General features: G+C 42.5%; 1 protein-coding gene across 7 annotated transcripts in view; it reads right to left on the bottom strand.

Moving 5' to 3' along the window:
• Positions 1-957: 957 nt before the first annotated feature.
• Positions 958-12,496, bottom strand: part of psd2 (pleckstrin and Sec7 domain containing 2) — a 42,132-nt gene continuing 30,593 nt past the window's right edge. For 3 of the 7 annotated variants that reach the window (XM_055034336.1, XM_055034338.1, XM_055034341.1), the window contains 11 exons: positions 10,418-10,597; positions 9,381-9,461; positions 8,668-8,780; positions 8,493-8,551; positions 6,034-6,269; positions 5,744-5,934; positions 5,569-5,639; positions 5,110-5,267; positions 4,779-4,923; positions 4,518-4,661; positions 958-4,038 (listed from right to left, as the gene is read on the bottom strand). In XM_055034336.1, coding sequence (XP_054890311.1) covers positions 3,823-4,038; positions 4,518-4,661; positions 4,779-4,923; positions 5,110-5,267; positions 5,569-5,639; positions 5,744-5,934; positions 6,034-6,269; positions 8,493-8,551; positions 8,668-8,780; positions 9,381-9,461; positions 10,418-10,597 — 1,594 coding nt within the window. In that variant the 3' untranslated portion in view covers positions 958-3,822. Of the gene's footprint in view, positions 4,039-4,517; positions 4,662-4,778; positions 4,924-5,109; positions 5,268-5,568; positions 5,640-5,743; positions 5,935-6,033; positions 6,270-8,492; positions 8,552-8,667; positions 8,781-9,380; positions 9,462-10,417; positions 10,598-11,710; positions 11,827-12,496 lie in introns of those variants that run through there. The other 4 variants (XR_008606257.1, XM_055034340.1, XM_055034339.1 and 1 more) reach the window with 4 other exon arrangements.

Genomic DNA, 12,496 nt, shown 5'->3' with positions numbered 1-12,496 from the left:
GATGGAGGTCAACACGCAGACGTTTCACTGGTCACCATGAGACGACCGTCAGCTGAGTCTTGCCTGTTTTCTGTGATGGTTTTCCATTTCCCTTGAAGTCCCTGTGACTTTCACCTTAAAGCATTTTATATCATCTTTGCACTTCACTGTTGTTTTCCTCTCTCCAATTAACGTTTTAATCAGCGCACAGTGAGAAATGTTTAGAGTGAGCCTTGTCACTCAAGACTAACAGACTATCTGCAGCCTTTAATTTGCGAAATTAAAGGTATTAAATCAAAATAAAAAGAGGCGCTTTCAAACCATTTTTTCACAAAATGAGTGGCGTCTCTGATTGAACCCCACGCTCCGTGGGATGAATGATCTAGTTACACAGAAACAGCAGCAGGTTTGGTTTTCTATTACTCTTCTGCACTGACTGCTAAATGAATTGCTTTGTGGAAATTAGTTTTATGGAAAACAAAATAAAGAATCAGTGATGTTGGACTAATGTTATTTTTGACTATGGATTTTATTATATGGCAACAGTTTCAAAGAGGTTGAGTTTTGCTGAAATACTCACATAATCCCCTTTGAATCTTTGAGGAAAGTGATTACAATTGGGAGTAAATGTGTATGAATATATCATAAATTCATTGCTATATGCATGAACTATGTCAAAGTGTTTCCAAGGTGAAGTGAATGGATTTGATATTTAAATGTCTGGCGAGCAGCTTTAAATACAAAAGGAATATTTTGCTTCAAATTCAAATGAAATATTTTGCTGTCAAAAATAAAATAAAAAAATAGTCATTTTTAAGTAATGCATTATTTTTCTGTGGGTGACCATGATTCAACCACTTACCAATCCTCACATCGTTTCCTCCACAATGAAACAAATCAGATTATAAAGTCCTGAACGTTTTTCAGTAATCTAATTATCTGGTTTGCTGTGTTGGCGGTAATAAAGTCACACCCCAGTCATCTGTATAAAAGCTTACTTTATGAAGCACAGACTAAATATTCAGTAAATATGTCCTTTACATAGTATGCGCATTCTGTCAAAAAGTTCAAATATACAAACAAAACCAAAAAAAAAAAAAAAAAAAAAGTCAAATTCTGACACCAACGTGCCAAAGTTGTCAGTTTTTTTTCTTTTTATCCACTTTTTATTTTATCACAACCTTATTTTACAGCACAGGCCTAGACTAGAACACGAAGGTCAGCACGACAGCCGGACAAACGGACGACGCCGGGGAAGGAAGTCTCCCTGTAACGAAGCGGTTCCGTTTATCCAAACGACGTTAAAAACGGGTTGTTCCTCCTGTGGAAGCACGGCTCTTTTTCAGCAGTTTGTTTCTCAGTCTGAAAGAGAATCCAGGTTATTCCAGCCAAAGTCCCGAACGAGGATCCCGGACTAAAGTCAAACCTGGTCCTCTAAAGCGGTGGAGGCGTCCAGATCGCACGTTTCCAACGTGAATCGCATCTGGGTCGAGTGAGCGGATACCGAAGGTACTGGTCTACAGTTGTGTCATAAACAGTTCTAGTGGGGGAAAAAAACAAAAAAACATGTTTGTGTGATTGGGGGAGCTGAGGCTCAGTGAATTAAGGTGTTCACAAACAGATGTACTAGCGCATCTCCTGTTCCAACCACCGTCGTCGTCTTCCAGGAAATTCAGGTCCGTTGGGTTGGGAAAAACAAAAAAAAACAAAAAAAAAAAAAAAACAACACGAGCCGTAGATCTGCTTTGCCTGTTCTAGGAAAAAGGGACTAGTTTAAGTTTCTCAGTAGAGACCAAGACGTCGCTTCACACCGACAGGAAACGCGTTTTGATGGCTACGTTGCCGGATACCGGCGGGCTTATCGACTTAGAAACACGAAACCGGAGCAGTCCCGCTGCTCCGCTCTACAAATCGGCCGGTTTCCGTTTCCCCGAAGTGAGACATCGGCTTCAGTCGGTGCTGGATACTGGAAACAGGCCGGAGAAAGTTCTGACGGGTGATGGATCCGAGGGGGTTATAGTGCACGTTCAGTCACAAAGATAAAGGCCAGGAGGCTTTGGAGACACCCAGGCCACACGCGACCAATCAGCTCGTCGTATGAGTAGCTGATTAAAAAAAAAAAAGAAAAAGATAATTCTTCAGCTGCTTTTAGCTTCAATATCCCAACTGGAACACATTCACACACAATGACCAACATAACCTGCATTGCCCAGACATTCTGCCGCAGCGTCAAACCAAACAGTTTCTATCTCTTGAACTTTTCCACATCGTCACATCACAGCTACAGAGTTCAATGCGTTTAATCAGATTTTGAGCAACCACAATTTGAGATAAATTAGAACAAAACTACCATCTAAATCAAAATCTGGTTACAAAAGTGTCAGACATTACACAAAAACCAGATCAGCCTTCTGGTTTTCCTCATCGTCTAAGGGCCCCTCCTCTCGGACTCTAAATCCGCCTCTGCTTTTAATTGCTGTGTTAAAACTTGGCTGAATACAGCAACTGTTTTCAAATGCAGACTCAACATCTTGTTTTTATTGCTGGGAGCGGACAAAATATTTTTTCCCATTTTCCCTCAATCGAGTCTAAAAATATTAAAAAGTAGCATAGCTTTCTTCTAACAAGGGAATAAATATGCCCAAAAACAATTTGAAGTGTTGCATCCATGATCTGGTTTCTACAAAAGAAAATCAACATTTTACTTAGCTAAAAGAGGACCCTGAACGCAGCACCACAGTTAGTCTGGTAGTTTACTTCAAGGCGTATTCATGAGTTGGAATGACTGAAGTTGCTCTTCAGAGTTTCTCTGATCAATGTGACTAATCTGGATTAGAAAAAAATAAGGGGAAAGAATTAGATTTCAGAACATCGTTTACCGCCCACTTCCCAAATACACGTGAAACGCGTCGCGATTTACCGGAGACAATCCCGACGACCTGCAGCGAAGTTTGCGAGATGCGACAAGTTGCTAAAAAAAATAATAAATTTGAGAGCGTTGCAGACTTGTTTCGGTTCAGTTGGGACATAAATGCAGCAGTGAGACAACAGTTTGGAGGGTCTTTCAATCCGATCAGGACTTCTTGAAACCCGCTTTAATTTTCTGAAAATGTGAAAAATATGAAACAAGTGTTAGAGTTTTGGGCAGTTTAAGCAGTCGTTTGAGCTCTGAGCCAAAGTGCCCTGCAGTAAGGCACTAAACCTCTGTAGTAGAGCAGCTCACCAGGAACAGTTTTACCCATTTTACATCCTCCAAAGAGACATAAAAAACCCTTCTGGAAACAACAGACCTTCTCTGGACTAAATAAAGTCAAATAAATAAATAAATATGATAATTAGGGACTTTATCCTTCTGAGTTAACTCTACACACTCTCCTTGTACTGTAGGTCCATTCGCTACGCGTGCCTGGATGAGTCAAGATGAGTGAAAACGGTCCAATGCTACAGCGGTACGGCGCCTGCCTCGCTACACCCACCGACTCACTTCAGGACCAAAGCACAAGGTCCGAAAATACAAACCAGACTTGCTCTCTGACTTACTCAAAACACTTACAGTTCTTCTCCGAGCTAATGGCACTTCGACTAGACGGCTGCCCGACTCTGAGATGATTAAAAAGTAATACTGACGGTGCTGCTTCGAAGCAGAGATCACAGTTCGGATCGCCCCGAATGTGCGACAACGGGAGCCGAGAGAACGAAGGGTTCAGCAGCTTCCCTCAACTATTGCTCAAGGTCAGGATATTCATGTTTAAATGTTTAATAACATCTGGGAGGGAGCGGGACGGTTCGCCGGGAGGTGGAGGGGGGAGATCAGAGGAGCCACGAAACGCGACAGGCTAGTGACTAAACAGTGGATCCGGGGAGCCTCCCGTTCTGGCCGGCGTGGGACAGGCTGATGGACGGGGAGGAGCGCGTCTTCCGCAGGAGGCACTCTCGGCCCGCCAGCTTAGCATCCGACGACATCCAGCCGAGAATGCTTGCCTCGATCTTCTCCAGGTCATCCGTCTCGGCGTGGATTTTGGCCTGCAGGAGGTTGATGTACGTCTCGTAGCGGGTCTTCTGCTCAGACAGGGCAGGGGGAGAGGACAGAGTGGAAGGAAAACGATGCAACGGTTACAAAATACAGAGATCTGAAGTGTGTTGCGGCTTTGCAATGAGCCCTGTTTACTCTGACGACCCTAAATTTAACCGGGGTTCATACTGTAAGTCAGCTAATGAGTGAAGCTGTGTGTAAGTTTATCTCAGTACAAACTGACTGATCTGTGACGAATGCAGATCCACACACAACTGAAACCATGTCTTGAAAATTGTTATTTTCCTTCCGCTTCACAGTCGTGTGCTGCTTTGTGTTGATCTACGACCTAAAATTAATTTAAGTTCGTGGCTAAAGGACGACTAAATGTTGACCCAATACTTTTTCAAGGCGCTCAGAAAACCAGGGATTGTCACTGATCAAATAATAACAGAAATCTCTGTGGCTCCTGTTTGCTGAAGCTGATCAAACAGACGAATGGCTGAGCGCCGCAGGAGGTCGCTACCTCGTACGTGAGGTAGTGCTCTTTGAGCCGGTACTCCTCCCAGTCGCGGCTCTTCGGGTCGCCCGAAGGTTCCAGCTTCCTGTGCTCCTCCAGCTCCAAACTCGTCTGCTTCAGCTTGTTCTCGTGACTCAGCAGCTGCTCCACCTGCGCCAACCGGAGCCGGCCCGGAAAAAGAAAGAAAAAAAAAAACAAAAAAAAACGACAAGAGTCAGAAACTAGCTGCTGAAAGCTGCATTTCAAACACAGTAAATCACTTCGTACCTGGTTTAGTCTGGTGGACGAGGACGGCAGGATGGGCCGGCAGAATTTCTTCATGGACCCGATTGCGGCGGGAAACGCCGGGGCGGAGAACAGCGCCGCCACCAGGTTTATCCGGAAGATCCAGGACATCATCTCCTCCTCACTCCTGCAGAGAGCAGAGAATAAAAATGACTCGACTGGCATTTGATCAGCAGCAACAGCTTCATAAGCTTTTTCCCAGGCATAAAAAAAAAAAACTCCACAGAGCTGGTGTTAATTATTTTAACATTCATCAATATCAACACGTTAGTCCCTGCAGATGTTTCTCAGTTTCATGTCAGTCGTTTCTTACGGGGCCTGCAGCAGAAAGACTCTCCAGTCTGAGGTTTTCAGTTTCAGCACATGGGGCTTCTTGCTGTAGTCGGTGGCACGAGTGGCGAGAGCGTGATGAATCCTCACGGCGTTCTTCAGGTCCGCCTCGGAAATGTCACTGTCAGGTTTGTACTCATCCTGATAGAAAACAAAAGAGGAAAATCTATTTTATAATTAGTTTTTTTTTTTTTCATGTAAAGTAAATCCACCAGCTTTACTTGGAAGTCAAACTGAACATGTGGTCAGTGCAGGCTTCCAGCCAGCAGAGGGAGACATACACACACCATGCCCCCCTGTCTCTCAACACATATTCTACCACACACACACACACACACACACACACACACACACACACACACACACACACACACACACACAGCTGTCGCTGCGGTGGTGGATGTGTTTCTATGGCAACGGAGCAGAGGCAGAGATCTGGTACCTTCTGGAGATATAAGATCATCCCCTTTAGGACCGCGTAGAACTTTTTCCAGCCCCGCCGCCCCTTCGGAGCTGGAAGAGAAACAAACCAGAGTAAAATCTGCTCCACTAAACGGTCGGTGCATGTAGATCTCCCGTCGCCTGCGGTTCGCCGGTCGGTTCGTGGGCGCGCTCACTTCTCTTGCCGTCCATGTCGGCGTCGCTCTTGCGCGTCAGCACCCCGTGTTTGTAGGTGACGGCGTTCAGCTGAACGGGAATGGCGATGAAGGGGTTAGTGCCGTCTGTCACCCTGGCAACACGCTTGCTCCCGCCCTCACACTGTTCCTCCACTAATTCTGACAGACTCTTCCTGAGCTCCTCCTCCTCACTGCGTACACACACACACATTGAGATTAAAATACCAAGCAAAAAATTAAAAGAAATAAGCTTACATAGTCCAAAAAAATATTCTAAAAGGTAAACTCACACAGCCCACTCCAGCTTTTCATTCTTGATTGAGTTATACAAGACCTGCAACAGACAGAAGGAAAATAAATCCATTTTCTTCTCCGTTTGTTTCAGTTCTGGTGGGAAAGATAGTAATAAATAAAGAGAAATAAAAGCTTTTTGTACCTTTAATAATTCTTTAGGGAAGTCATTGCCGTTGTTGAGGCCATCTAGGTTACTAATGAACTGCTGGCAAGACATCTTCTTCCCAATGTTCTGAGGACAGCAGGAAAAGCAACATAGCAGCTTGAATCAATAAAGTTTTATTTTGAAGAGTTTTTTTTATGAAGGTGAGATCAGTGGCAATACATGCGAGAATGTAAAGATGATACATTTTCTGTGGATCACTCCACGCCCCTTTAGCTTGATTGCAGTTTCACAGCTTCCCCACTGGGTGGCAGTGCTACGCTGCTAGAGTTCAGCAGCCCATCTGCTTTCATAAAAGGCTAGCAGCTAGCAGCTAGCTACAGCAGAGGGAGTAATTATGATCCAACATGAGAGAGGGAGCTGTTTGCAACTGCACTCAAACTATCTGAACACAGATGATGAAAAAAATGAATCTCAGCTAACAACTCTACTGTTTTTAAGGAAACCGTCATGAGATTTGAATGGATTCAAACTCAGTTTTTGGTATTTAGTCATTACAATAACTGGCACTCTGGTTTATTGGTAAAACGCAATTAAAGATAAAGTTGTTTGTGGAATTTAAAAATGAAACTACTAATTCCAACATGAGTGATTAATTATAGGCTTCGCTGTAAGCTATGAAGTTTAAACTTTCACTTTAAAGCAAAGTCTGCAAAAAAATATATTAATCTGTTGCAACTGTGGTATAATCTCTTAACGGTTTAGAAAATAAAACATTTATCTGACCAGATTTATTTAGTGGGGGGGCAACAGGGGAAAGCAACTTAATAATAAAAACTAAATATAATCAGTTTTGAATCTCTTTTGTTAAAACTTGAAATTCACCAGTGGGACGACACTGTCCCATATTTCACAAGCTCCAGTGAAGGTTAGCGAAGTCCTCGCTTCTGATCGATGACTTTTTGATCCCCGCTCTCTTTTCTAGATGGCATCAAATGGTTGCTATGGATATGTGGTTCTCCCACAATGACTATTACGCAGCTGATTAATTGACTGATCAACAATATAACCGATTAATTAGTTGCTACAATAATCATGAGCTGCAGCCCTAATGTACTGCAAGTCGCACAGGATAATCGACGTCAACACTGACGAGGTGATTAGCTTGTGTGTGTGTGTGTGTGTGTGTGTGTGTGTGTGTGTGTGGGTGTGTGTGTGTCACTCTTGCCACAGCCACTTCTAAAACGTCCTCACTGTGGATATTTAACGTACAAATGTGTCCCAGTCCAGTCTGTGTGGACCGTCCTGTCACCGTCAGGGTTCGGACTTTGTTCTATTACGCAGCTACGCATCTTTCATTTACTGTCGTCTTTGCCTTTTTATTTGCAGCTTCCTGTTTTATTTTGGCGAGTACAGCTGATATGCGTTTTCGTAAGCCTTTCCCCTGCCTTGTGCTGGGTTTGGATTTTCTCAGGTTTATATGCGTTTCTATATAGTTTACCAGCTTCTGTTCTGTTAAAAAAAATTATATATATATATATATATATATATAAAGTATTTCTGGTTTAGCTTCTAGTTTAATATCTTAGAATGCTTGAAATAAGACGAAACAGACGTCCAAGTAACTTTCCAGGAAGAAAAGAGCTTGTTAAAATTATTTCACTTATTACAAGACATTTTTTCCAAAATATAAATGAAATAGTCGTGATTTTTTGTTGATATTAAGGAATTATTGACTTAATGAGCTCTTATACTTTGCTGGGAAGTGACTTGCAGGTTAGTTTTGTCTTATTTCTAGACAAAAATTTAATAAAAGGACTTAATTCATTGCTTTTCACACATCTTTACTGTGGGACGCCAACAAATGTGAGCTGTGCCTTTCTAGCTAAAAGGAGGGCAACGCGTCTACAGGGAGAGTGTTAGCTGGTAAGTATACTCACCACCTGCAGGGGCAGAGAGAGACCAGGGGCCAGATTTGGTTAGCAGGGGGAAGGGTTTGGAAAGGAGGAAAGGGAGTTGAAAAGACAGAGAGGATATTAGTCAATACTGCTAGTGAGGGTGGAAGTGAAGTGAAGAGCAGGGCGGCGGAGAAGCAAACTGAACCGACAGCGCTCCAGTTTTCACACCGCACACAGGAGACGGTTCCATTAGACGAGACATAAGCAGGTCATAAAGTAGGCCGAGGAGGAGAGAATGAAACAGCAAAAAGGATAGACGGGTAGAGAAAAAAGAAAAATGCAGACAATACATGTCAAAGACTTGCCGTCCTAACGGCAAGTCATCTCAGATAGTTTGCATCACGTTTAGAAGACTTTAGAAATCAGAAAACGCGCAGAAGACGACGGTGCGTACATGTCCATGTAGATCAGTGTTGAGCAGCATTAGCGCACAGGTCAACGTGTGGGCTCCATCTGCAAAAAGACAAAGAAGAAGAAGGTCGATGTCGGGGATCGAAGTGAGCAAAGTTGCTCTGTAAGTAAATTAAGGCAAGTCCTGAGTGTATTTAATGAGGCAGGTGGAGTCAAACCTTCAGAGGTGGGCGTCAGTGGGTTGCAGTGAGAGTAGCGTTTGGAGAAATGGACGAGGACCCGCTCTCTTTCCTGAGTTTCCCCCATCAATGGAAAGGCCTTTAAGAAGTTTCTGCAACATAAAAACAGCCTGATGAAATGAGAACTGATATTAATCTGTTCGAATGAGAACTACGACTGCTGCTACCACGAGCTGAAAACCCTACATCACGTCTGATATACTGTAGGGCTGGAACAATTAATCGGATTAATTGTGATCAATCAAGTACCGAAACAATTGTCAACTAATTTAGTAATCAATCGCTATAGACTCTTAAAATAAGCAGATTCAGAGCAGTATTTAAGCCAAATTAGATACATTTTGCATTGAGGGTAAAAAAATAAATAAAACTAAATCTTGGTCTGCAAATATCTTTTAGCTTCACCAGGTTCAGACTCACTAATCTTTTAATGCATTTTCAGTATTGAAGTGGTTAAAAGAAAAATCTGTAGAATGTGCCAAATAATGTTTATCTGATTAATTGACTGATCAACAATATAACCGATTAATTAGTTGCTACAATAATCATGAGCTGCAGCCCTAATGTACTGCAAGTCGCACAGGATAATCGACGTCAACACTGACGAGGTGATTAGCTTGTGCGTGTGTGTGTGTGTGTGTGTGTGTGTGTGTGTGTGTGTGTGTGTGTCACTCTTGCTGAGTAAGCGTTACCTCAGGGCCCGGTCAAGGGACAGGCCGGAGAAATCAAAGTAACTCAGGTACTCTGAAGCCACCAGCTGACTGAACTCGTTGCTGCAGAGAGGGAGAGAAATAATCAGCACCAGAAGGTCAACGTGACACCAGGCTGCGAAGGATGCAGCCTCTTATAAAAACATTCAAATCTCTTGAAGTTTTTCCACATTGTAATCACAAGTTTCTGCACATTTTCTACTAGGATTTTATGGAGCAGACCAACACAATGTGGTACCGATCTGTGAAATGATGGCTGGAACCAATGCGTGAATCTAAGATTGTTAAAGTCTCTTCAGAATGGAAGTAGTTTTGTTTTTGTGCCGTTGATGTGCAGTGCTGGTTTTTCACTGCATGCAGTTTTTTTTTTTTTTGCGAGCTGGTCAGAAAGTTTCACCGACCCAACAAGAGCACTTCCTTCTTTTCATGTTGTTGCGTTTATTTGAGAGAAACTAGTTACATTTACTGGAGTAATATTTTTATGTGTACTTGGAAAAATGTTTGATTTGTTGATTTTTGTGTTTTTATGATGTAAAACACTTTGAACTGACTTGTCACCGAAACCTGCTGTGCAAATCAAGTTTTATTGATTAACTGATGTAAAGTATTGCTACTCTTACTTTAGTAAAGTTTCTGGATACTCTATGAAACTGTGAATAAAGAACAACCAAATTAAAAGTTTCATAAAGGAATTTAAAAAATTGGGATTTTTTTTTTTTTTTGCCTGATTCTATTATTTTTTAATCATGTCATTTATGGGAATTATTTTCATTTTGGTCTTTAAAGTACCAACATTTCCTCATAACTTCATCTTTAAGTCCATCTGATTATGCACTTCTTAAATATTAAATGATTGATATTTTGATCAGTCACTCTGTACTATAGCAGCAAAATGCTTTTTTACTCTTCAGTAATCTCTTGGATGGCTACTTCTTACCTTAACTTGCGTAAAAGCAATGCTACTCTTACTCTACTTCAGTTTTTTGGTTGCCGTCCGTTCATGCGTTATACTGACTCACTTTTTGCCCAGGTGTCTGGCGACGTCGCAGCGCTTGAAGCCGTCCAGGTGATAAAGGCGCTTGGCCAGCCTCTTGGCGGCCTCGCTGTCGACTCGGCAGCCGTTGGCCAGAGTGTCGGTGCTGCCGTGCGCCAGACTGCCCTCCTCCGAGTCAGACGACACGTCCGACAGGTCGGCATCGCTGGGAAAGACAACACACACACACACACACACACACACACACACACACACACACACACACACACACTCAAGTTAATGAACGGGATGAAAAGAAAACAGTTTTTTACCTCAGCTCTCAGGTTTGTTTCTATGCCTTTTCCTCCGGTTCTGGGCTGACGTTGACGGGGGGTAGCATGTCATAAAGCACGGGACACAACAGGGGCACAGATCCATTCACCTCCAGTGGCAAAGCATCCTTAGGTTGGAGGGGAGACATTCTAACACTTGACCTTAGCTGTGATGCTAGCTGCACACCTGTAAAGTCTGCCTGTTCCTGAGAATGTCAGACACCAGGCAGGTTTCTGAATCAACAACTGTAAACTACGATTTTTGTGAATCTCCCATTACAGCAGGAACACACACACACACGGGTTTATGCCAAGAACCGCAAGGTGAAAACAGCAGCAGCTTCATAGTCGTAGGTGGTAACAAGACGTACGCTCATGCTGACTTCTGCAACTCCCATGAAACTGTCCTTAAGGGTAACACTCAAAGTCAAAATGAACTATTCAGCTGTTGATGTTGTGATTTCCTCCCTCACCCCCCGACAAAACGTCCAATCCCGTAAAAGCACTGAAGATGGGAAAACAAAGACAAACGAGCAGGAAAGCGGTAAATAAACACATTTGCTTGCATAACAACATGAAGAACCTTTTTTTTTGAGTAATAAATCATCATTTAGACAATATAATCGTTCCAGCGAATGGCTTGATAAGGATGAATTATAAACACATCTCCATTGAAAGTTATTTTCTGCTCGCTGGATTTTAATGGCGCCTATTAATTGTTGAGGCTCGTTTTAAACACGACAAACACATTTGAAAGCTCCTGGAAAATAAAGCATGAAAAAAAAAATGAAAAGAAAAGCCACCGACACGGTTTCAGACGTCCGGTCCCACGTTACGAAAACCGCGTACTGTTGTAAACTAAAACACAGAGAGGCTAAGCAGCTCAGTTCAAATAACCGTTTATGGGTCGGTCCTGTACTGTACACAGTTGTTACGCTGTTGTCAAGTAAACAGAGAATCAATGTGCAAGTATTAATTAGTGCCCTGCTTGTTTATTTATGACCTACCTAAATAATGTTGAGCTGCAGCCAGAGAGCATTACACACTTTACTCTGCAAAGTGCTTCACTGCTGAGTCAACCGGGAAGTGAATGAGCCTTTTCAGGGACATTTTAATAATTCAATGTTTGTATTTGATTGCCAGTTTGAAAAATGCTCTTATTTAAATTACTTCTGCACCGAGCAACTTGATTTGTGTCCCAAGAGCCTTTTCCTGGATGACACACTTGTGTTAACGGCGCTTTATTTCAACGTCAACGCCGCATGGAGCGAGCGTAAGCTGGGCGTTGCTTTGGCATTTGCTGACCAATTTATGACAAATGACACAGATTTATTCACCTCCGCTAATCTGACTCCCGTTTCCTCATTTCCTGTTAGAGCATGCCTACCGGCATACTCACCGGATGATTCAGATGTTTTTTTTTGTGTTTGTTTTTTTCCTTGCTTAATCTGATCAGCCAAATTTCATTACCGTAACAAATTCAATACATGACAGACCAGCTGATTCGGTGGCTACCATGGAAGCAGCTGACGCTAAGTAGCCTGTCCTAGCAAAACAACCGCTGAAGGCCAACAGAAATATAAAGATGGCAGAGAACGTTTCTTCCGTTTATGCGCCAATGCAAACATTGAACTTTTTCCATACGTCTATATATTTTACTGGGACCATCAAGTGGCAAAGCAAATACTTAGTTATGGAGTAAAAAGGAAAACAATGCATCATTTTCAAAATGTTTCACAAATAGAAATGAAACGTGCATTCCTCCAAATCACTACTTTGCAGTGAAGTAGTGA

This window comes from Poeciliopsis prolifica, unplaced genomic scaffold, assembly GCF_027474105.1.
Source record: "Poeciliopsis prolifica strain line A6 unplaced genomic scaffold, Auburn_PproV2 SCAFFOLD009, whole genome shotgun sequence".
NCBI classification, from domain to species: Eukaryota; Metazoa; Chordata; class Actinopteri; order Cyprinodontiformes; family Poeciliidae; genus Poeciliopsis; species Poeciliopsis prolifica.
This window is presented reverse-complemented; position numbering and strand designations above follow the sequence as displayed.